This window comes from Netta rufina (genome assembly GCF_964035555.1).
Source record: "Netta rufina genome assembly, chromosome: 3".
Lineage (NCBI taxonomy): Eukaryota > Metazoa > Chordata > Aves > Anseriformes > Anatidae > Netta > Netta rufina.
In genome coordinates, this window is record NC_140125.1 from 112228838 (window position 1) to 112254388 (window position 25551).

The following is a 25551-nucleotide window of genomic DNA, read 5'->3' on the forward strand; positions in this document are numbered from 1 at the left end:
AAATTGCTGGTATACAGGAAAAGATAATTCCTCCATAAGTTGTGCTGCACTTCAGCAAGGTGTCATGCTGAGTACCAGAAAAAAATGTGATTATATTCTTTTTTTCTTTTTTTTTTTTTTTTTGGTGATATATTCTTAAAGATATGTATAAAAAGTCTCACTAGCATTAGATGTTGTAAGAACCTAAATTAGCAAGAATTTTTCTCTCTGATCACAAGCATTTCAAAAGTTTAATCCAAATATTCAGGATTTTTATTTATTTATTTTATTCTGAACAAAAATATATAAAAATGTAATAATTCCACCAGGATTTAGGACTGGAAAAATGGATTGTTAGCTGAAAAGTTTGTGGGGAAAATGTGTAGTTATGAAAAGGCAAAACAGGAGGAAACTTTGCCTTAATTTGTTCATGAACAATAAGCTGGCAAAGATGCTTTTCTTGTTTGTCTAACTGGTCTTTTATAATACCAAATGTTCTTTTTTACACTTAGAGCTATTTCCTAAGATGAAAATTAAGCAAACATTTTAAAAATTTGTTCCTTACATGAAATGGTTAAAAAAGCAACATCACAGAGAAGTAGAAATTCCTGTTATTCTAATGTACACTATTGGTAAGAATGTAGAAGAAAAAAAAAAACATTTTCCTTGCTTATACTTAGCTTAGGAATGCAATGAAAGAAATAGACATGTAACATTTTATATTACTACTGTGAAAGACGATATATGGAAAAACAACACTAAAAGATAAAATGCAACGCATCTCCCCATCTGTTTATATAACCCAATCTTACACTAGCTTCTTTAGTTCTTTGCATTAATTTTATTAATTTTAGTTCTTTGCATTAATTTTATTAATTTTATCAATCAATATTTCCTTGACTCATGAGCAAACTATACAAACATGATTTATCAGAGTAGTGTACCGCTGTGGGTGTACCACTGAAAATATTACCAAGCACAACTGCTCCTTGAATCCTTATGCATGAGAAGCAATATAGTATGAACACTATTTGGCAAGACCAATATATGCTAGAAACTGCAATGAGATCAAATTCTGGCAGGCACATGAACATTTTAATGACTGGATCCACTTTGGATGATTTATTATTTAATTTCCTAGAGACAGAAGCAAATAAATACTATTTATTTGCTGCTGGTCTCTCTTTTTGTTGGTCAGGCCTTACCTTTCAGAATTTTTTTAATATATTGGATGATTTCTATCAAATTTGACAGAAGGGTAAAAGTCTCAAGAGTAATTACATTCATACAAACTCTGAGAAATCCAGATTAGGTGGAGGAAATGGTCTAAAACTAGTGCAAGTATCCAGCCCATATGTGTACAACCATGGCACGTGCTGCCTCTGAGCAAGTGATGGATGGAGTCATGGTACTTATACTATACCAGTGAAGGTCAACCAGAGTGTTTAGGGGAATAGGGAGAACTGTCCAGTAGGACTGCACAGGCAAAAGTATAGATGTTAGGGTTATGGCCAAAGACAAGGTGTCTGTAGGGATGCAGAACACAAATCTATGTGAAATCTGTCTGCACTAGTTCTGTGACTCCAGAGTAAAGGTTGTTGAACAGTGTATTTTTGCTCAGTTCTCATTACTATGCAACACAGGACTTCAGGATGTATTCATTCGTATGCTGTAGGAGTGATTAGTGTAGATTCAAATCTGTATAATTTAGTCTCTCTTCTCCTAAAATTCTTTGTTATTATTCTAATGTTATGATGTTTACAACAATTCCACAATGCTTTATAAAATAAAATAAAATAAAATAAAATAAAATAAAATAAAATAAAATAAAATAAAATAAAACAAAATAAAACAAAACAAAATAAAACAAAATAAAATACACAAACATAGGAATAAATATCTGTTTTCAGTTTCCTGTGTGATTATCCTTATTTCTCTACATACCTTTTCAGGAAAAGTTCTTCAGGAATGGTGATAACAGGCAGGTTAATTTTCTGAATGCTCAGTTCCTGCAGTCCACTTAGTTTGGCGTGTAGAGTCTGGGCATAGGGGACATCTTTTGAAGCCTTTTGCAGCCAGGTGTTTGTTGCCTGCAATGAGGAGAAAAGTTTTCCAAAGTAAAACAAAGTTTTAGGACTTTCAAACCCTTTGAAGTTATGTAAGTTATCTGAAAGCCAGCATAACTATTAGTATAGCACTAGGCATCTGATAAAATGGTTGGCTTGATCAAAGTTGAAAATATAAATCTTACTCAATCTGATGAGTGCTTTTACAAGTAGTACCCATTTTGTCTTCCTTGGGGGAGGCAAAAATTAATTAGGACTATGCGGTCATGTTGTAATTAATATCTACTGTAGGTTGAAACATACCACAATAAATTGTGATACGATATGTCGCATTGTCATATCCGTATGGGCAACCTTCTGATCCAGCAGTTCATTGGCATACTTCTCTAAAGTCTTTGGGTAGTCTGAAAAGTCCACTGGGAAGACAGAAGACATTCTTTTCACAGCAGCACTGGCACCTGAATTCCACTCTAGCTCAACTTTTTCAGAATCTGAAAATGATGATTTTAAAACAAAAGCGTAAAATTAGTATATTTTTGTTCTATTTAGGGGTATAGTGTAAACTAAGGTAAAAAGTTGTTTAAAAGTATAGGTTGTACACATGGCTTATGTTTTTGCTCCTACCATAACTGAAAAGAACTCTTTCTGAAATTGTGTTTCCATGAGTTGTTGCAGATGAGCTCATCTGAAGATATCCTTTGCTGGGTGAATAATTAACCAATGCTTCAGATCTAAGTTCAGTTTGCAGGCGAGGAATAGAAATGGTGCCTCCTAACATCGCTTCTTCCATTCCAGCATATCTGTGAAAGCAAAATGTAAATACAAATATAAAACATTTCATTCTACGTTTTTACTGTTTCAGGAGAAATTTCAGTATTTAAATCTAAAGTAAAAGCATAATAGATGTTACAAAAAACAGAATGAATAAGACTTGTAAACTTATTTATGAGTCGATTAATGTTTTCAGCTCCTGTCAGTTACTTTGTGAAATTTAAATTAAATTGTTATAATGCAGCTGTTTGGATGTACACAAGAATAATTCCGTATTATATTTCATATAAATCCGTAATACTGAAATGGATGAAAATATCTACCTGTCTGTTAATGATCTACCTGAACCAAATTCTGAACTCAAGCTGAGTTCTCTATTAAGGATACTGAGTATGACCATGAATCAAGTAGAAGTAAAACACTTGACAAAATATATTATGCCACTGGGCTTCATTTTCCTTTACTCACATTTATTTTATCTCTGTAACTTTGTTGACTTGAGCAAACTTCTAATATTATGTTAGTGCAAATGAAAGGGAATTGAGGTCCCTGACATCTGTCCAAAGCTCCTACTGATATCAGAGGCAATTCTGCATGAACAGCAAAGACAAAGACTCCCTGGGGCACCATCAGGATCACAGAATTCCATGGAAGACTGAGGTTTATTAAAGAATGTGATCAGCTCATTTCACCATGGGCTTGTGAGGCAGACAATTTTAGAAACCCTGGCAGGCTGAACATTTTTGTTAGGTCCCCTGTAGATGTTCCCGGAAATATTCTCATCATGAAGCGTGGGAATTTTTACAGGAAGCTCTCAGTTATTTTTGGTTTTGTTGCTTATTGAGTGCTGTTAGATTCCTTCATGGGGAGATGTAATAACTTTTTTTTTTTTTTTTTTTTTTTTTTTTTAATGGCTGAATATATCTCGTAAACGATAATACCTCTCTGAACAAACCTTGCCTTGTTTATATCCTTCGACTATCACACCTGCAATAACACTAGTACAATGTCATTCTTGTAATCATGTTTGCAAACATGGCAGAACTACATCAAGAATCTTCCAACAGAAATTATACACGTGGCAAGAAGGATCAGTTAGTGTATTAGGTATAGTTATTTTATGTATATGTGATGCGTAACAAATAAAATAACATTTCAAGGGTTTTTCAAGCGGGTTTGAAGAATGAGTTTATATGTCTCTATACATGAATGTGCAATTTCTCCAAAAATGAGAGATTGTTTTCCAGAATTTTCAACCTTCAATATAAACTTCAGCTATCTTATCCAAAGGTATCTGAAAAACTCTAAGTGGTTTTCTGAGTTACCTTATTTGGCCAGTAAGAGTAACTTCAGAAATCTTCTTGTTATTAAAGTCCAAGACAAAGGTATATGCTTTCTTCCCCGAAGTGGATTCATCACTAATTCTGAAGTTTGTACCAAAGTCAATATCAACCTCTGGAATGTGGACATCACTGGTCAAAATCTTCCTGTCTCTATTGTACTTGAAGGTCAGTGTGGCTTCATGCTGTTTTACACCTGGAAAATATGTACTCTGGTTATTCACAACTATGGAGTCTTGTGGATTTTTCTAAAAAGGAATCAAAAACCAATCAACTGGAAATTATATCATCCTGAGGATGTAAGGCAACCTTTGATGAATCTCAGTTAGAAACTGGGTCATCTTTTTCTCCTCATTTTCTAAATCCATCGTGGACTAATCCTGTCACAACTTTGTTACTTAAGGTTGCTGTCTTCCTTTAAAAACTTGATTTTTATGCAGTTTTTCTTAATTTGAAAGCATTACTTTCATATTTCATCAGAAATTTTCAGGTATTTTTTTCTTACTTATATAGAACCCATTAATTTCTCCTTTTCCTTTCTTTCATTCACCAACATCACATTTTCATTTAAAATACATGAAAGCACTTTTTGGCATGTAAAATCTGCCTCTCATCATGAAGATCTTTCATTGGGATTGAAAACATGAAATGAAATGAAATGAAATGAAATGAAATGAAATGAAATGAAATGAAATGAAATGAAAGTGAAAGTGTTGGCCTATTTGGGAGTGAAAACAGTGTTATATTTTATACTGTAAATACCTCTATTGCAATTTATTCATAAAAGTCTTTTTCCAGTTCAATGACATATAGCTCAAAACTGAGCTAAACCATACTGATTTTTCAGACTCTTACCTTCTGCTTGGAGAGCAAATTTCAAAGTGTCTATCAGTCCATTTCCCTCTCTCTGTAGGTCATAGTTTGCACTTGCAGAGTATTCCTTCACTTCTCCCGTGGACACTATTTCAACTTCATATCTAAAGAAGGAGTAAACAGATGTCTTGTATATAACTAATTTTGCCATGACCACAAACAGGAGAAAACATACAATTCTCAATAGTTCTCTTTCTGAGCAGCTCATGTCTGTGATTTGATTATTTTTAAAGCTAAGATTTATATGAAAGTGTACTGTAGATACTAAGCCCTGAGAAGGGAGATTATTTAACACAAAATAGACATAGTCGAATTTTTTTTACCTGGTTTCTCCAGTCAAGGGATAATATGGAGCTGCATCTGTGGCACTGGCATTGGAGTACAATAATTTGGTGCAGAAATTTAGACCAGCAATGAGAGGCTTGCATGAAGTCCAGAACTCTCTGTTCTCAATCAGAGGTGGAATCTCTTCAGTTTTGGTTGGAGACACCAAATGTAATGTGTTGCTAGAACAGGAAAAGGAAAGTGTGCCATTTATTCCCAGGACAGGTGTTCAGAAATTATACATATTATATCTGATTGGTAAGGTTACAAAGTTACTTTCTGAATAAAAATAACTTACTGAGAAAGGGGCTTAGTGAAATAACAGGCATTCTATTGCAATAATTTAATGTGAGAGAAGAAAAAAATAAAAAAACAAAAGGGAAGGCAAAAACACAGCTTTGAAAGTTCTCATTGAGTTCCCATTACCTGATACTGAGGAGTTTCGTTGGGGTCTTTGGAGCAGGAATGCTGAATTTCAGCTGTCCAGCTTTCACACTAACATGTGCTTCAATTCCAGACTCATGGAATATATTGGAATTCACCTCCACACCACTTCTAGCAAATTCAGGCATGTTTATTCCCAGGTGTGTTACAAACTCAACTGCTACCGAAGGTTTAGCAATGAGTTCTGCTTGCATCTATTTAATAAAACCAAAAAGATGTATTTATTTTTACAATACATATCCTATGCCTTTTACAAACATAATATCCTCATTACTGATAAACTAGAGGTAGGTTTTGTATAATTGATTTTGCTATTCAAAATAATTGATTCCCAAGTCACATCAGCTGAGGGAGCACAGAAGTGGTAACAGTCGTGTAGCAAATACAGCAAGATATCACCAAGAAACCTTATCTACTTTACTGTATAAGTACTCATGCTACAGAAGGAAAGTATGTTAAGCTACTTGCATGTATTTTTAAATAATGGCTCTTAAAACAAGAGCCTGTTTACCATTGTAGAAAAAAATATAGCAATTTTCAAATGCAATGAGTAAGGTATTTGGAAAAAAAAAAAAAAAAAAAAAAAAGGATCCAAGATTAGAAATTCTCTAAACAGAAGATAGCTAATTTTCAAGCTTTTGTTTAGCTATTACAGAAAGAAGGGACAGAATGCAAAATTCTTTAAAAATGCTCCACAAGATACTAAAAAGCAGCCAATAATAACTTTGATGGCATTTTTTAAAATGTGTTACTTAAATATGTTAAAAAAATAAAAGTTTATGTGAACTGCAAATATTCAGGACTTTATATAAAATACTGACTAAACCAGAGTAAAATAGTTTGAGTTCTGGAAAAAGAATATAAATATTTCATTATTTTTTTTTTCACTTTAACTGGAGAATTAATTTTGTTGCATCCTCTTTAACTTTTAAAATATTAAAATATGTTTAATTTTGTATAAAAAATGTTTCCTTTAGCTCATTTTTTCAATATTTAATTGGAAAGCAAATTTTTCACTTTGATTTGGTTACATCAAAAATTCTTATTAACTGGTCTGAACAACTAATTCACATGCTGTAGCTTTTGCTCTAGTCTCATTTTGAAAGCATACAAAGAGAACTACACAGAGATTAAAAGGATTACTGTAAAAGGGTTATTAAAATACATTTAATTCATACATTTCGTTATATCTCATTTAATTTATCATATGTGTTCTCACTTCAACGTAAATATCCACATATTAACTGGTGACTTCTAATAAGTTAGTTTTGTTTTAGTTTTTGTTTTTTACTTTAAAAATATTTTGTAGTCTTTAACATTCTTTTGGTGTTACAATCTAATCCCTAAATAGATTGCAGATTAGTAGGAGAAGACAGAACAAAGAGAGCTGTTGAGATTTACACTTTTTTGATGAAGCTTCACAGCTACTTTGGCACCAGGTGTCGCTATTCCGGACAAGGCAAACTTCAGTTGCAAGCCTGCACCAGTTGGGAGCTCAAACTCGTTGTCCATGAACATGTAGTGGACAAATAAGTCTCTGTCAACACCTTTTGAGATGGCCTGTGCAATCTGTGAATCAAACAAGGAAATTAACAGACCTATGCTGGATTCTAGATTTTATCTCCTCTCTTGACATACACATATGAAAGTGAGTTGGTTTAGATGACATGTAACATTCTGGCTTCTCCAAAATCAATGGCAAAACACTTTTTGGATTAATTGAAAGTAACATTTTACTAAATATTCCTAAACTGTACTACTTCCCCTTTTCTTTTTAAGATGATAGACTATTGCTTAAAATTAATGTACATTTTTCATAATAAAAAAAAAAAAAAGTAATATAACATACTGGCAAGCACTGAGATTTTGGGCATTGTTCCAGTAGATATCTCAATCATACAATAAGATCTGAACCCTCCTTTTTTTCTGCTTTTCCATTCACCCATCTTCTAGGACTCCACTTGGTTATTAAGGGGTCTTTATAGGTTCCTCAGAGTCCTTCAGACTACATTTTGGTATTTCATTTTAAATAATTTTATTTTTATGTGACCAGCACTGGCATCAAACGTCCATTCTTTATATAGAATGGATATATATCAACACAATCTAAGCTTTAAAAAATGGTAAAAAACAAAACAAAAACAAACAAACAAACAAAAAAAAAAACCAAACAAACCAAACCAAACCAAAAAACAAACAAACAAACAAACAAACAAAAAAAAAAACAACCACCATGAATAACACATATTAGTACACCAGAAACATACCATTTCGGGAATACTCTGGAGAGTTTTAATGCTCTTTAAAAGCATGCTTCCCAGCAATTTGAAATCATTGAGTTTCAAGTACCCAAGTTCTTCTCCCAGGATTCTCAGATATGCTCTTCCTTCAGGAGCTTCCTTGTTGCTTAATTCTTTTAACAGTTTTTCAAGGTTAAGCATTATTCCTTTCATGACCTCCTGAAAATTCAGTCAGAAAGTAGTAAAATAGATTTGTGAGAAATCTGTAAGATCACGCATTTAGAACAATTACTCAGTTAATGTCAGGTAATATGCACATGCAGATCTTGCCATTTGGTCTGCTTCCAGACAAAGGCCCTCCCACATGCAATTAAGAAAGAGCATTGCTAAATAGCATTAAAGATTTCCATTCTAGCATACCAGAAAAGGAGAAAGTTCATATACAATAAGCATGTAAATGCTGTAATTACTAAGTAAATATAGGAATGCTGTACTGCACAGATAATGTTTTCAAGCTGTACCTGATCCTGCTTGCCATCCTGGGAGTAACCAAAGTAGTTAAAGAGAGCTCTGGAAACCTGCTCTGGCACTCTGCCATCAACCCAGTACAGGGCCTTGCTTGCAGTGTCTGGGAAAAATCCTTTCTCTCCAAACAAAGCTTCCAGTGTTGGTTCAAAACCTTTTCCATCCAAGCCAAGCTGAAATGAACAGAACAATGCCATAACTGAGAGAGCTTCCCCACTTCTTTGGAACTTTACAACAAACAGACTTTCTACGGAACAAAAAAATGCATTTAAAGTGTGTCCTACAAGTCTGATGCTTAAGGGAAGATATGTCACAGAAGAGAATACTAGGTCTTATGATTCATTTTCTTTCTTTGTTGAGGTCCAACATAAAACCTACACATAGGCTGTACCTCACTTAGAATCTACTGTGAGTACTTCAGTGTGCCAGTAATGACTCATTAGCATGAAGTCAATTTGTTACAGATGGGTTCATTTTACCCTAGCTGAGGCCTTCAATAACTCCAACAGGGTCGTCCATCCAGTCAGTGGCAAGTGACATCACATAATGGATGGCTTGCTCTAAAGCCCATTGAGATCAAATGAAAGTCTCCTTGTAAGTATAGTGATCTTTAGATTTCTCCCAAAGCTTGTAAAAACAATACATTATTCACTGAAAGTTGTTATAAGCAAACAGAAGTGAGAAAGAAAACAGCTGAATACTAGCAAAAGCTTTTGATAATTGTTGTACCTCAAAGATATCGCTTGGGCCAAATCCATATATATCCAGGGTGGTTTTTAGCATAGTCTCTTTAGGAACATAGCTGTTTGGATCAAATATCACATTTCCTTCTACTTTGGCAGAGATGGGATCAACTCCAGGTACTGAAACTTTTTTGGAAACCTGATAATTTTGTGAGAATTTTCTGAAATCTTTGGCTGTTGGAACCTCGTTTCCTTTCAGAGCTTCTTCAAGCCGGCTTTTAAGACTAGGAAAGAGGATAGCAATGCAAATATGATTAGTATGAATTCCAGAAATGCATTTAGGTATGAGATTTCTTGTGTCCCTTGTAGACATTCATACAACTAAGGTAAATGGCTAGCTCTCTGCACATACTACTAATAAAAATAAGACTAAGGGCAAGAGTACAAGTTGGCAATGCTCTAACAAAACCATAGATTTACCCAGCTGATGTTCTTCTTTAAACAAACAAAACCAAAACAAACAAACAAATAAAAATGAAAAAACTGCATTTCTAACATCATCCTGGTGGCCAGGATGCAACCACTGCAATTATGGAAAAACTTTGTTCTTCTTAGAAGAGCAGTATATAACAAAATTTTACTTACTCTTCAATGCCTACTTCTTCAGAGTCAAGGATGTTGGCAATGTGTGAGGCTATAAAGCTTTTCACTTGCTCATTCTTCTCCTTTGTGAGGACTCTCAAAATCTTTGTAAGATCACTTGGGGAAGGATTTTTCATCAGTATGAGATAGGCTGCTAGACGTTTGTCTGCAAGTGCATCCCCTTGGAACACTTTCAAAAGTGCTGACCGGTCCTATGTAAACAGAGAAGGATATATTTTGCACTGATGTAGTAGACATCAGTGTCTAGCTAGTATACAATAGCGTCAAACTCCTTTGGGAATATATAGGCTGATAGAATTTCTAGAATACATTTTTTTCAGGACTGTGTAAATACAGAATACCTTGTTTCTAAAAGTGATTTCATTGTTATTAGTCTGATAAAGCTTCTTTTTGTGGATTTTTTAAATAGAAATTACTGTTTTGATTCAAACAGATTTTCTTATCCTGTATCTGGCAGGTTAATTTTTTTTTTTTTTAATTATTATTTTTTTGATTTAGAGTAATGATTTTTTGTTGTTGGGAATCTGAAATGTTCTGGTCTGTGGAAAAAAAAAAACTTCAAATTTGGGAAAAAATTTGGGAAATCATTCAGTTTAGAAAATAAGGTCATCAAGATACTCTGCTGCAGGAAAAATAAAAACGTAATTTGAAAATAATGAATAACAATAATAAAAGACAAATGTTTTAAATGATACTAAATCTGAGGATGTAAGCTCCAGGTGCCTCCAGGTCCCAGACTCCTTAAATCTTGTCTGGAAACAAGATCTCATCTTTTAGAGCAGGAACTTGTTGATAAAACCGCTTTTCACTATACTAAGCTGAAGTGCACTGTATAATGTCACCCGTTCTGTGGGAGGTGCTTTCATATCACTGTGATATAAACATAAATCTCACTAGTACTGCAAATAACAATGACAACAAAGTGACAGTATAGAATAGAAACATGATTTTTCTTAGTTAAATCTATTTAAATCTGTATTAATTCCTTAGTTAAACCTAGCTTCAAATAAGAACTCCATTTAAACCACTCCGACAGGAACAGATCCAAACTTGCCATTTGAATTGAAACTGTCTATATAAAGCAGCTTCATCTCAAAGGAACAACACCCACTAACTCTGAAGTCTGCAGAACTTCTCAGATACATGAACAAAAACTAAACTAACTAAAGGAGTTCCAAAAAAGCTGCAGACAGCTAAAAGGGAGATAGCAAAAATATGAATTAATAGGAATGTCCTAGTTTATTCAATTATTTATGTGAACAGTCAGGGTGAACTGAAAGCAGTTTATGCTGGTTCTTGCGACCCAGTTTACCTCTTCAGTAATAGTCATTTTCCTGAATGCCTGGATGGCTGCTTTCTGAACTGAAAGTGATGCAGCTTCATTTCTAATACATGTCTTAAGAGAAGATTTCAGGTTGGGTTTAGCTTTCTCCATTACTGCACCCATGTTTCCAATAGCCTGTCAGGGATAAAAACATAGAAAGACAATGAACTTTTTTTCTCCACCAACAGAAGTAAAATAATATACATGCTACAATAAGGAAAAAATAAAAATACCCGAAGTGTGAGGTATGTGAGTTCAGCATCCCCAGAACAATCAGTGCCAAGCAGTGACATCATGAAGTCTGCAACATTCATTATTTCCTCTGTCACAATCATCTTCTCATTATAGAACCTAAAGCAATAAAGATATTATAAACAAAAGGAGAAAATAGGAAATGCCTATTTATTTTTATTCCAGTAGAACAAATTCCCGAGACTAACAAAAAAAAAAAAAAAAAAAATAAACTCAAAGAGGACTACTCTTAAGGTTTACTCTAAGCATGGTAATATTTTCTTGAGGTTATTTTGTAAAATCACATGCTACCGTTACTTACTTAGTAACAGAATGACTCAAGCCATAAAAGGAAGCTCTACTTGGCTGATACTGGGCCATGTTAAGAATTTCCTGTATTCTTTCTGGAGTTGGAGAAGGCAATAATGCCAGTGTGTATGTAACCAAGTCTACCACAAGTGGATTCACATTTCCAGTTCTCAGTATTTGAAGAATGGCGCTATAGCACTCTGGAGTCCCACACTGAATCAGGGCCTGAACTGTGAAGGAACTGAAAAGAAAAGGGATGGCCTTGGTTAATTAATTCTTTGTTTGCTGTTATCCCTGCATGCTTTATGTCTGAAAGAAACATTTGACAAGGTTATTAAGGTGTGTTAATATAAATCATGTATGCTAATGTGTGATGTGTGACTGGAAGCAAGTCATGCAATTGCTTATCAGAAACAAGTTTCTTAGTTTTACAAACTACAATATAATGACTAGATATGAACAAGAATAAAGTACTAACAATACTATAATTACACAGACATATATATATATATATATATATATATATATATTTTTTTTTTTCCCACCACAACCTCATACTTTCCCATACATTTACGTATTAAAATATGTTGAACTAGGCTGAGGCTTTAGTCCCTCTACAGACTGAAGACATGAAGTATGTGTAAGTCCAGCCAGGACAGGAATAGTCTGGGTGGGGAGTGGAGGATAGACCAAAGATTTCTGCCCTCATGTCTCAAATTATTTCACTTTCAAAATTGTGTTCTTGGAAATTGGTATTACATTGTCCTTGAGAAAAAATAGATAAAAGATATTTGGCTGTAATAACATATTCACTGAACTGCATCAGGTGTACACACTTGGGATGGCAGTTGGGAGAAAAACTCTGTAATGTGCTTCAACTCTAATTTATAGTTCAGCTTTTCCAGTAAGATTTGAAGATTTGAGCATAAAATGATCAAGCAATATTAGTACTTCACAGAAACCTAGAACTTTCAGACCTATTTAAATTCTTATATTGTTTTCATATATTTAATGTTCAAGTTGTCATTACCATCCAAGAATTTCTGATGGAAAAATATTAAATTCAAAGTTCTTACTTACTCTCATTTCTCTCTCTACATAATTAGTATGATACTTATCTTTATGAAAGACAATCCTTACCTCCATTAAACTACAATTTGAAGGAGTGTGAAGCAAATCAACTTTGGAATTATTTTGCTATGTAGTTTATACTTGCTGTATTTATATAATGAACTGTTGGAACATACCTTGAAGTTTCCATCATCTTTGGTACAAGAGAGCCAATAGTGGTGTTGTGTAAATTTCTAAGTCCAGAAACAAATTTGTAAAAGAGTCTTGCTCTCTGCTGGTTTTGCTGGGAGGCTGCAAGTTTCTGCAGTTCCTGAAGAATTTTTAAAACAGCATCACCCTGACGGGAAAATTTGGCATCTGCAACTTCCAGGGCAAGTCCTTTCTCTTCCAGTTCATCTATCAATGAAAAAAATGGCATTCTTTATATCTTTATCAAGGACCTGTGTTCATTTTTGCATTTTGCTATACACAGTATAATTAATATCAACACTGTAGATGGTTTTATACCACAATTGATGGAATTTAAAAGATGAATAGTTTCTAAAAATAATCGAATGGACTTTAAATACAATTCTCTCCAAAGTAGAATCATGATATTTATTTGCATAAAATTTCTTAAAATTTCACAAAAACATTTCCTTGACACCTTTTGCATTAGCAGAGTTTGCTTTTCTAACTTTTAATGAACATATCTTAGGAGAAATATGCTCTGACTAGGAATAACAATTACATTTTAAAGAAGGATTTTTCAGAACCTAATTAGAGAAATAATGAACTGTTTAGATTTGGTAGCTGAAGTTAAAAGTTGCAAAAGGAATTATGGTTAACTAAGAAAGTATCATTGAGCTCATTTCTGAAAAGATTAAATTATTTTCCACACTATTTATAACTCTTTAACTATAAAGATTAATTTCAAAATTAAAGACAAAGATCACTTAGAATTTCAATGTTTTTTAATTTTTCAATTTTCCCCTACTTCTCCCCAAATCTTGTTTATGTCTAAGTCAATAAAGATTCATTAAAATTTGTTTTAATTTTTTTTTTGGTGCACTCAAATACATTTTTAATGAATTCACAGTTACAAAAAAAGTTCCCATATTTGACATTTATTGAGAATCGCAGTTGTACCTCCATCAAAATTTCTGTTATTGATCTTTGGAGTATCTTCAAGCTTCAGTGTCTGGTTGACCTCTGTCATCATGCCATAATGATTTCTAGCAAAAAAATAAATATTCAGAGCTTTAGTTGAGTCTAAATTTGAGGGATCTTGCTATGCTTTTTGCCTCCATGAGAACAAAATGCATATTTGGGGAAGAAGTCACGGCAGAATTTAATACATCATAATTCTAAATAAACATTAATTTTAGAAGTGTTATATTTAGTAGTGGGCAACCTACTTGTATGAGGAAGGCAGAAACAGGTGTTTTTCACTGCAGACAACATCTCTTATATGCCTTTTCTTTGCATCAATATTGTAATGACAGAATTGGGTACTACTCAAAAGGGTAGATAATGGGATGTTCTGTAAAATAAACAATATGGCAGTCATTTTACTGAATAATATAGGAACAAACATAGTTTTACAGGCTGCCACACTCCTGTAATGTTAACAGTTACAGTATATTGAAAATGATGGTGCATTACTGTAATCATTCTCACAGAAAAAGGAAATTGTGCTAGTAGTAATCTTTATTCTTAAGTCTCTTCACAGGCAAAAATCCCACAGATTTTTTTCCTCTGGCCTCACTGTGGTGTTTGGCTTAGTAGTTGCTTCATGATCGATCCCCTGTTGTTTATGATAAAGGACTCATTCATATGAACTAGTTTGTAATTTTTAAAGTAGTTCAGGCCCCTCATAACAGCTGATGTCCTTTGTAATTTTACTTGTATTATACGCGTTTTAAAGATTTCTACAACAAGCTGTAGAAGTGGAAGAAATCAATAAATGTATTTTTCAGAACAATATGAAGTCCTGTGTTTTTTCTTTCTTTTTAGGAAAAACTCAAAGGCACAGATGCCATGTTATCAGGAAGAAGTCTGTAAATATTCATGGAAGCAATTGCATTTGATCACTGTGGATTCCTAATACCCTGAACAGTATGTCAAAACTTTAACTTTAGGGCAGAGAGCCCTGTCCTGTATATCACAAATATATCAGGGTGTTGGTGGACTGTATGTTTTACGTGAAATGGAAATGTTGAAAATTTTGACCCGCTAAACAAACAATTTGTACATGATCTGATAGGTTATTGTATAGTACCAACTACAACAGTACCAACTCCTCTATAGAAGACAAACTATGAGATGGTCTCCTCTAAAAACTCATGGAACATGGAAGACGGTAATTATATTATTTTTGTCTGCATCTGTTCTTCTCTATTGACTGCCAGCAAAATCACAGTCTGTTCTTATGCAAGGGTACAGAAAACCTATTGAAGCTTTTATAAGATAAATACAAAGTTAGTAGGTGTTTACCATTTTAAGTGATGCAGTGAAGAATGTTATATTACAGATTTTATAGTGGTATACTTACTAGTCCCTTCACAACAGCAATAGGACTGACGTAATCTCTGATTGGGCTGAAGTTGTCACAGGCTTTCAGGTTCCTATTAATTGATATATCTTCTGCAACATTTCCTTTCCTGGATTTGAATTCAACCTCAGTGTCACACTTTCCATATACAGTATCCTGGAGAGAAGAAAGAAATTGGTACCTTTATTCATGTTGTCAGACATTTTCTGATCTAGCAGAAATGCACCCTCTCTCATCTGAATTTCCAGGTCTTCTGAAAATTATATTTAGGAGTAATTCTACTAGGTGAGATTTATTCCATTTGTTAAGGAAATAACGTGAATGCTTTTCAAAACACTTACCATAGAAATTGTTTTTACATTTTCCACTGTTTCTGTTGGCACAAGGAGAGCTGAGATGATCCCTCTCTTGAGATTCAGGACATTCAGAGGTTCATCCTTCTCTGGATACAGCTTGACTTTTGTTCCATCCTGAATGCTGAATTTTAGCTCATGTCTGTCCAAAAAATCCCCAACATTAGTATGAAAACATGTCAAAATCACATGGTGAAGAACATGCTATCAATAAAATGATGGCATCACATCTATTTTGGTTTATGATTATTTACTATTCATTGTTACTTTATTTTATTGTTATTTTACTTTAAAATAGACTTTAAAACACAAAGTCTATTACAAAGACTTACTATTAAAGTAGGTAATTCCCAGCAAAATTCTAACCAAGGACATTCTGATATCACCAGACTACGTCATCTAAGGACAAGTAAATATCAGGAGCAATGGCTGGAATTTGGAATTGCACAATTCAGAGAGGAGATAAGCAAATTTTTAGAATGAGGTAATTATTAACTACTGCAATAGGCTACAAAAGGATGGAGAAGATTCTCTACTAGTTGTGGTTTTTAAATAAAACCGTGATTATTTTCTGAAAAACATATTTCAACACTTCCTCAAGTTGTTTTAAAATCTATGGCTTGGGAAACAAGAAGAAGTGGATAGTGAGGCACTGAAACACGCATAAAGGGGCACGAATACAGCACACTACACAGCACTGAGGACTAGCTGGGTGAAGGAAATAATAGCAGTAAGCTACGAAAGCAGATAAGTAAGGAAAAGATAAGTCCCATGGGTCATTAAAGATCATGATAGGAAAACTGGACTTCAGTCTCAAATGCCTTTCTGTTGCACAGTCTTTGTACCATATCAGCCATGGAAAATGATCTCAAAATGGCTGCAGACAGCCATTTGAGAATTTACTTATAATAAGGAACCTTCCACTTGCAGTAAACTACTGGGATACTAACCAGCAGTTTCATGACGTAAATGACACAAATCACAAAGACATTCTAAGTGAAAATTCTGGATAGAAAAAAACAAACAAACAAACAAAAAAAAACCACTTCCCTAGTCACAACTGAGAACTGTATCAAGTTAGCCCTAAATACAATAGAGTATTGCTGTGGAAATAGCGTATAAACCTGACATTTTATCATCAGCATGTTCTAAGCCTGGAAAAGCATAGTCGGGGCTGTAACATTACCAGCTTTTCAGTGTTAAGGCTACAGGTATTGATGTATTGATATCAATGTATTGTACTGATAATTGATATTGCTTACTTGGACATGGCATTTGCAAAGTCTTCAGAGTTCTTTGACTTTTTCAGCATGGATCTTCCCTCAGCATCAACACCAAATGTCTCCCTTAGGGAGCAATGCATTGTCCTCAGGATGAAGTGGCACAGCTGTGGTACCTCCAGTTCAACCTGAAAACACAAACAGGATGTGTTTATCTGTTTTTTCATTACCATGTTTCTAGATCATCCAGATCCAGTTTTGAGAACATAGTCTTCCTTGGCTTGGTAAATCATCAGAATCATGCTGATAGCAGCTCTTGGGAAAGATTCCAAACTGCTCTAAACAGCTTAAGGTAGCTTCAGGTAGAAGACTTGAAAGCAAGTATTGGCTTGGCTAATGCCATGGAGTATACACACTAAGCAAGAAACCTAGGTTCTGAAAATGTGTAGTACTAGAAAAATTGTATGAAAACTTGAGTCATTATAATGATTGATGTTTAGACTGTCAAATTGTGTGAGCTAAATAAAGAATACTTTCCCCAACTACTCAAATTCTGAAAATAATAAATAATAATAATAATAATAATAATAATAATAATAATAATAATAATAAACACATTTAAAAAGGAATAGTTTTGGGAAGCTGGTGCAGGATTAGGATGGACATTAGTTTAATGCCCTGTGGAGCCTTTTACCCCTACTGCACTGATCCTGTCCTGAAAATTACCACCAACAGGTGACCAAGTGGACTTCATGGCATCAGTGAGCTGTCTTAGTTTAACCTCTAGAATTGTTTGATACACATTCAGCCTGGTAGTGAAGCAAAGTTCAACTATCAGGTCTTCTTCCTCTCTCACCTAAAAGTACAGCCAGATCAAGACAGAACACTAGCATAATGGTATGAAGGTATGAGGTGCCTTCTGTCTAGGATAGGGAGGGTTAGTCTTCAGGGTTCTCAACATGTACTTTCAAAAGAATAATCCTGTTTGGAAAAACACTGAAGGATGTTTCTCAGATGTCAGCTCTGATTTTACTCAGTATACAGGCCAATGAGTTGTGTTTACTCTCTTTTCCTTACCTTGCAGGTGATCTTTGAACCACTTCGAGAATCTGCTGTTCCTGTGATTCCATTTGATGTTTCTGCTTCATATAAGTAAACATATTTCCTGAGGTGTTTAAATCTGGTTGCATCTTCTGCAATTAGGAAAACAAGAGAGCTTTTATCACTTAGTAGGGTTATGAATAGTGAGATCCTTACAATACATACTTAATGTCATTTAACTAAAATGAATGCCCCTCATAAAGGAAGCATGAGAAGTGCCCCACTACTCTCTTTTATACTTGCTATAGGGGAGTTTTTAGACAGAGAAGTAATGCCTTCATGTCAGCTGGATGTTTTCTAAAGTAGCTATAGCTCAGACAAAATTTTTTGGAGGAAGCATAAGTTTTTGGGTCCAATGCTGTATAGAATGAGAACTGACAATATTACCCCATGTGGCCTCAAAATCACACCTAATTGAGTTAATGACATAACCAGCAGAAAAGTTAAGATGTGGAACTGTTTTAAGAATGACCCCATTACTTTAAAAATAAACTAACCAAATGACAGTTTTTAAATTCTTAATAAAATTAATAATATCACCTAAGACTTTTGCCTTATAATTCAAAGAAGATGCAAGAAACTCTTTACCTAAATCAAATTGGAAAGACTGAAAGCAAATAAACACAGAAAGGAATAGAATGTCAAAACTATCTCTCTCCATTACCATTTTACCATTTCATCAGAATCTACAGAATACCTTCCTGAAATGTGATATACTGTAATGAATTAAATTAATAGACCAATGATTTTCAGTAGAGTAGACTTTTTAATGGTGTTAACTTTTTGCTATATAAAATTTGCTATATAAAGACCATCTACTGCAAGGCAAAACCACTCAGTTTTTGAGTGAAGATGAGGCAGGAGGAAGGATTAGTGGAGGTGTTTCTCTTTTATATCAAAGGAAGCCATAAAACATAATGGGCTTCCTCAAAGGGATGAATTTCAACAGTATTTAATGTGTTCCTGTTGTTTTCAGAGGCAATTTGTCTGTAATTTTAAATCCTACAAGCAGGAATGAATGTCATAACAGAGACATAAAGAAAGAATATTTTGGCTCAGCGTCAAATACGGGGCTATAAGATATTATTTTTGTGTCTGGTATGTGTAATGTAGGCCAAATAATATCCTCAGGTACAATTCACTCCCATTATATTTACAGACATCATTTTAAACTAAACATGTGATCGGATATTTTCAGTGACTGTGTTAAAGCAGTTTAGCTGTATCTGAACCTGAAATAACTGTTCCCTCTGTTCAGACTGAGCAGCTCACTGCAACTGTGACATTATAGTGATGCTGAGTGAAACTCAATTTCCTAAATACCTCCTATGTGGTTATTTGTGACTGTCTGAACATATCTGATCTACTTTTGCAGAAGAAAAAGGTACAGTCATCTTGCTATAAACCCAAATGCCCACCATCAAATCTGCATGATTTTGCTTGCCTACACCTGCCATCAATGTACTCTTCCTCTTTTATAAAATATTTGTCATATCACAGGTCAAATGAAATGGTGTCTCGTTATATACACCACAAAATTGCATTTTTAGGGAGGAGAATGGAACATTACTACGGATATTGTATTTCCTCATAGGATTATAATTTTTATTATCTTCAACTATTTTAATAGTGTTTTAACTGAGATTAATTTCATGAAATTGCCCAGCAGAATTAATATAATTAATACTTGTTACCATATAGTAATGAGTGTTACTGATAAACATTTGACAAATGATTTAAGTCATCTAATTAACCTTAAATTTAACTGCAGAATAAATAAATAAATAAATAAATAAATAAATAAAAAGCTATCCCCATTACTTTTTACTATCCTGGACTTTATCACTGCTTAACTGTACATTCTCAGAAATATTTGCAATACCAATATCTCCTAGGCTAAAGCCAAAAGGTTAGTTATTGCTTCATTTTCTGCTTTTGCACAGGAATAGATGGAAAAGGAATATGGAAATGATAAGATTAGAAATGCAAATACCAATGAATTTATTATATCAAAAGTACACAAGAAATTGGCAGTGAAGCCCAGAAAAAAATTTGAATTTCTTTCAGACAGCTGAAATAGCCTCAGTTGTCTGGTGGTGGTGCTAAAGTATCCAACATGTGAAAAAAAAATCCTGAAGATCAAAAGGGACAACGACCAAAAAAACTTATTTGGTACTTTGACCCTATGGTGGAACATTATGTGTCTAACCAAGCAGTCAGGGCCAGTCAGAGTTCATTGTGGAGATAGGGCATAAAGTCAGCATTTCCTGAGTCTTGACTTGTTTTAAGGAATTGCTGTCCTTGCTGACGGAGTTGATGATTTATTCTGCAGTTATCTAGTTAGATATCCAAGTGCAATTCTGTGGGTTTAGCAGCCACTGTGAAGAGTACATCAGAAGTGAGATTCAGCTCGTGGTAAAGTGTAATGTGCATAACCTCAGTACTAAAGCTTCACATCTGATAAACAGGGATTTCCAGATTAAGGAATTTACACCTGAGAATTAAGAAATCAACAAAACAATGAAAGAAAAGCTTCTTAAATGGAGCTTTTTAAAAAGTTTAGAAACACTATCTCATCTCCTCTGATTTTACTAAAACTTTTGATATTCTTAAGGCTAAGCCTTATGGATAATTAAATACTTAAAATAAATGACAGTTAAGACTTCAGAATATTGGCATCACTTTTGTTACACTTATTTCTGAGGCAGAAATGTGTGGAATAGGAAAAAGCTTTGAATATTGTATTTAGTTAATATAACAACATGAGACAACAAAAGTTGATGCAAAAAATCAGTTACTTGAACATCCAGGGTTTCCATTTTCAGGTGTTTCTTCTTCTGTGAAGAATAAAAACAAGAATTAAAAGTAGCACAGGCCGTTTATAGTCATAAAGCAAGGACTATGTACATATAAAAGGAAATACTACATTTTCACTGTAAAGGCTGTCTAATTAATACCAACTTTTGATGTAGTTTTCACTGAATTAAATTACTTTGATTTACACTGAGAAGGATCAGCTTCTAGGCTGACAAGTATTTTTAATGGTTCTATATTACATGAAAAATTTTAAACAATAGGCACAAAATTCAGAGATAGACAGATGAAATACACCATGTAACATAGTTTGCTTGCTTTAAAAGTTTTGTCTATTTGGAACACAGAAATACTGCATAATGAATGAATGGCTGTATTTTGCTTTTTGTACATTTGAAAAATTACAACTTTGATAAATAATACTACAATTCTCTGCTATCTTTTTTTTTTTTTTTTTTTTTTTTTTTTGTAGACAATGTAGGGCAATAAATAAGATTGAATTATATTGATCAAGACAAATATACTTGTTGATTATACTTGTTTAAACAATTAATATGCTTTCTCTGGCAACCGGTGTGAATATTCAGAGTTCACACTTTGGAGGAAAAGACCGCGAATTGAAAGCTTATTCAATTTAAGAATTGTTTGCTCCATTATGCCTTAGACACATCCCATATGACTATTGTAAATATAATAAAACATATCCTAGTAAGTTTGCTGCACTCATGTGGTGCTATGTCATTCCATGGACATCACACATGAATGCCAACACTTTTCAGAATATTTCCTGCAGACTTTCCAGGCTTCCATGATGGGAATTCCAAGGCAAACCACTCTATGGCAATATAGTAGCATCAGTAATAACACTAATATTAAGCATTAGAAACAAGTGCATCGTTCAAAATTTTGTAACATCAGTCAGGAACAGAATCATAGTCCTGCAAAGGTGTATTGATGCTGAATTGGATCTGCATATAAACCCTGACTGTGGTTCAGAACTGCATAAGTGGCCCCAGACTCATTTCCCTCCTTGAGGTTCCTGCAGTCATAACACTACAAGGTCATATTTTGAAAAACCACTTCTTGGGAAGCAAAGAGATAGCTCACAACACACTGCACCATATTGATGCAGACTATCTTTTCTGATTTTAGAAAGAAACCTCTTCTGGTCTATTGCTTTTATTACTACTACTAATGGCTGTGTCTCCTTAACATAAAACTGTGTTTCAAACCTAAGTGCTACCTGCCAAATACATTTTGCTTTATTGCTCCCATTTTTTTTTTTCACATATCCCAAACATAGTTCAGCAAACCTGGGATAAGCCTGTACTGTAAGCTGCAGTATTTCCATGGATGTGAGCAAGGACCACATTACAGTAAAACAATCAGACCCAAATAAACTATGTGAATTCCTTGTAAGTTGTAAAATACATTGAATCTGATCAAAAGGCACCAGAAAACATTTGTGGTTTTTCCTGTTGGGACCCTCCTATGGTTGCCCAGTCCTCCAAAGGGAAGAGATGGCCTCTTTAATCACACTTACCCTAATTCTATAAACCACTGTCTTGCTGGTTTTTGCATTATTGTTGTTTTAACGAGTTCATAAATAAAGCAGCAAAAAGTGCTGCCATAAAAGGCAGTACTTACGTGTGAGAACACCACTGATGAGCAGCAGCAAGAGCAGCAAGAGCTGCACAGGGCCCATGGCGAGCCCCGAACCCTCTTGCTGCTCTCTCTTTTCCTCTGCTTTTCTTTCGCTCCCCTCTTCACCTCTTCCCTACTGCCTCAGAGGGAGAGTGAGCCTTCTGACTTGGACCTTCACTTATATAGTCTGTAGCAAGCAGCTGAGGCAAACGGTTTAGAAAGCTCGGAGCAAATTGCCAAAGGTCCAAAGGTGAGAGATCTAGATCCTCACTGCGCTCCAAACACTGTGCTGCTTTGGTTGCTGGGAGTCCCCAAAGGCAGAAGACTGAACATATACTAGATATATGTTACCCTTCCAGTTTTTTTTTTTTGTTTGTTTTTGTTTTTGTTTGTTTGTTTGTTTTGTTGTTTTGTTTTGTTTTGTTTTTTCTTTAACAGAGTTTTGAAAACAAAAGCCCACAGCTACATCATCTCCCAATGTGTTCAAATACGTTTCCCACATTTACATAGGAAGGCTTACAATGCATAAATTATAGCTAGAAGAAATGATCACTGCAGCATGCTTTCACCACAGATGTTGAAAGGCTTAAGAAATTTGAGAAATTTGTGCAACTTAGACATCTTCCCTTTACAGGCAGAAGAATGAAAGGTTAAGGATTTTTACTTTGTTCTGCTGAAATCTGTCATATGCCTTTCTAAAAAAAATAATAATAATATATATATATATATAATTTACCTGTAATGTTCTGGCAAATCAGATCATACTCATGTTGAAAGTGAGCTCTGTAGAATTCCTTTGTCTCCTTAATTTAAATTTCATTTCTTTTGTTAATTGTAGCAGAACTATGAAAATGAGACAACAAATACATCTGAATGAAGAAAAGTCTACAAATATAAACTAAATTAAAATACAAACAAATAAAAAGCTGTTTATGAATATGTACATTGGTAAGAAGACTGGTTTTATGCCATGAGAAATCCCAGTAGTTTGAATGCTCTCTCTACTCATATCTATTGAAACTAATATAGGTGAGGGGGTTGCAATTAGTTGATCTTTAAGGTACCTTCCAACCCAAACCATTCTATGATTCTAATTTCATTTAAAAAAAAAAATCTAAATATGGAAATAATTGAGAACATTTTGTTCAGTAAATTTAATTTTCATATATCTGATCAAAATGAAATGTTTTGACTTTCCCAAATCAAAATATTTCCTCCTAGCTTGTTGAATCAAAAAATTAAATTTTGGCTTAGCTAACTGGTAATTCCTTTTCCCTTGAAATGTTACCATGCATCATAGAAGTTATCTGTAAAGTCTCTTATTTCTTTGTATCTTTTCGCTCTTGGATTTCACGGTTAAGTTACCTTACCATTCCAGCATACACTACAACCACATATCTCCTAGCATCAGTTCAACCAAACAGTAAGCATGGGGCATACTTTTCAATAAAAGAGATATCTTATAATTAGGATTCTGTCTGATCATATTAGTTGGAACATGCCATTTCTGAGAGATTTCTTGCAGAAATTTATTTTTTTTGCTGAACTCATCAGTATTGGAAACATCATGAAAAAAAAAAAAAAAAAACAATTTCTCAGGCTTTTCCATTTCTGTTTCTGTCCTTGGTTCACACCAATCAGATACAATACAACAACCAACAGATTATTGTTTTTACTTCCAAAAAGCTACATAGCTTTTTGTTTACTTTTGTGTCCACAGCTGCCTCAGTATGTGTTGTAATACAAGTGATTCTGCTTTGTAACATGATTCTACCAAAGAGACTGTACAATAACATTGTATTTTCACTCCTAGCATGTGACACCCTTTCTACATTCAAATATCAAGAGATTTTCACTATTATTTAAAATCTATTTATTTGTTCACTTTAGCACTGCAGATGAACAGAGCTTTGGATTGGCCGGTGTTCAGAATTCAGAGATTTGTTAGCTACTTCCATATTTTGCCTGTGTCTCCTCACTGCCTTCAGGTGTTTCTCTGGGCCCAAGCAGAGGCAGGCTGATCGAATTAACATGACATTGCATGGACGCAGCTAGATTACAGAAGTCATGACTCAGCCCATAAGCATGATAAGCATGTAGGTAACTTGGGTGCACCATTCTGCTGGGACAGGTTTATATTGCTGTATTACCTAGTCAAGGGACAGCAGGTGTTTCTCATTGCTGGTACCACAAAATGTCACACGCTACTTTTATCTATTCCGTCACCAAGGAATCACCATTCAAAGATTCAATATACACACGGAGCCAGACAACATAAAGTTCTTGTTTAACCATTTCTGTGAAGTCGTGAGCATTGACCTCAGAACAGTTTATCTTCTAGACCAAATCATTTCAAATTGTATTATCTCATTTTACTTCGCATGTTTCTCAATTACTTTTGGCCAAGTCACACTCTCTCTGCTGAGTTTCTCTCTTGCAAATAAAACAAAGTCTTTGGAGATGGAGCCATCCTGAAGTCTGGTGATAGTATTGCAGCTCTCATGTCTTTGCATCTTTTGTATTCCATTTGACAAAGAGAGGCAGAGAGTATCAGTGTGGGTTTGAAAGGATGACAAAAAATTGAACTTTATTCCCCAGTGTTCTATACTGGGAGTAGCTCCAAACTTTGGTTTATGTTGTATATCTCTAAACTATACAGATTTGGTCCCGATCTAAAAAACAATTACCTCAGTTGTGTTCCTCCATCTGTCTTTGGATCAACCTGTCTGCAGTGAGTGCTGTGTTCACTGTTCTTTTCCCTGGAGGATTTTTTTTTCCTGTATTACAGAGAAAGGGAGTTTCAGCATTGGGGCTCACCATGGTAAACTCCAGGCATTGCTGAAGCACAATGTAATACCAGAGACCAGTAACTCTGTTAACCTTTCCCTTCAAAAAAATTAAATACTAGTTTTAAAAATGATTAAAAAATAACAAATTATATTTAGAAAGGAACTGTTTCTGCACCTTTTTTTTTTTTTTTTTTTTTTTTTTTTTTCCCTTACGAGAGCCTAGTAAAAGGAAAAATCCCTAAATGAGGTAAAAA

The 25551-nt window shown here is 34.2% G+C and overlaps 1 protein-coding gene across 1 annotated transcript in view; it reads right to left on the reverse strand.

Annotated features, from left to right (window-relative positions):
- APOB (apolipoprotein B) overlaps nt 1-22569 on the reverse strand; it is a gene marked incomplete at both ends in the record, with an annotated part of 36969 nt that extends 14400 nt beyond the window's left edge. Inside the window, 24 exons of the mRNA XM_084283890.1 lie at nt 1924-2069; nt 2349-2536; nt 2670-2845; nt 4142-4352; nt 5012-5133; nt 5353-5535; nt 5780-5991; nt 7199-7366; nt 8065-8256; nt 8559-8735; nt 9292-9529; nt 9891-10099; nt 11221-11367; nt 11466-11583; nt 11786-12013; nt 13020-13239; nt 13972-14057; nt 14241-14365; nt 15377-15532; nt 15718-15871; nt 16992-17137; nt 18027-18142; nt 20849-20887; nt 22512-22569. Of these exons, the coding sequence (XP_084140016.1) occupies nt 1924-2069; nt 2349-2536; nt 2670-2845; nt 4142-4352; nt 5012-5133; nt 5353-5535; nt 5780-5991; nt 7199-7366; nt 8065-8256; nt 8559-8735; nt 9292-9529; nt 9891-10099; nt 11221-11367; nt 11466-11583; nt 11786-12013; nt 13020-13239; nt 13972-14057; nt 14241-14365; nt 15377-15532; nt 15718-15871; nt 16992-17137; nt 18027-18142; nt 20849-20887; nt 22512-22569 (3815 nt within the window). The remainder of the gene's footprint in view (nt 1-1923; nt 2070-2348; nt 2537-2669; nt 2846-4141; nt 4353-5011; nt 5134-5352; nt 5536-5779; nt 5992-7198; nt 7367-8064; nt 8257-8558; nt 8736-9291; nt 9530-9890; nt 10100-11220; nt 11368-11465; nt 11584-11785; nt 12014-13019; nt 13240-13971; nt 14058-14240; nt 14366-15376; nt 15533-15717; nt 15872-16991; nt 17138-18026; nt 18143-20848; nt 20888-22511) is intronic.
- Between the last annotated feature and the right edge of the window lie 2982 nt (nt 22570-25551).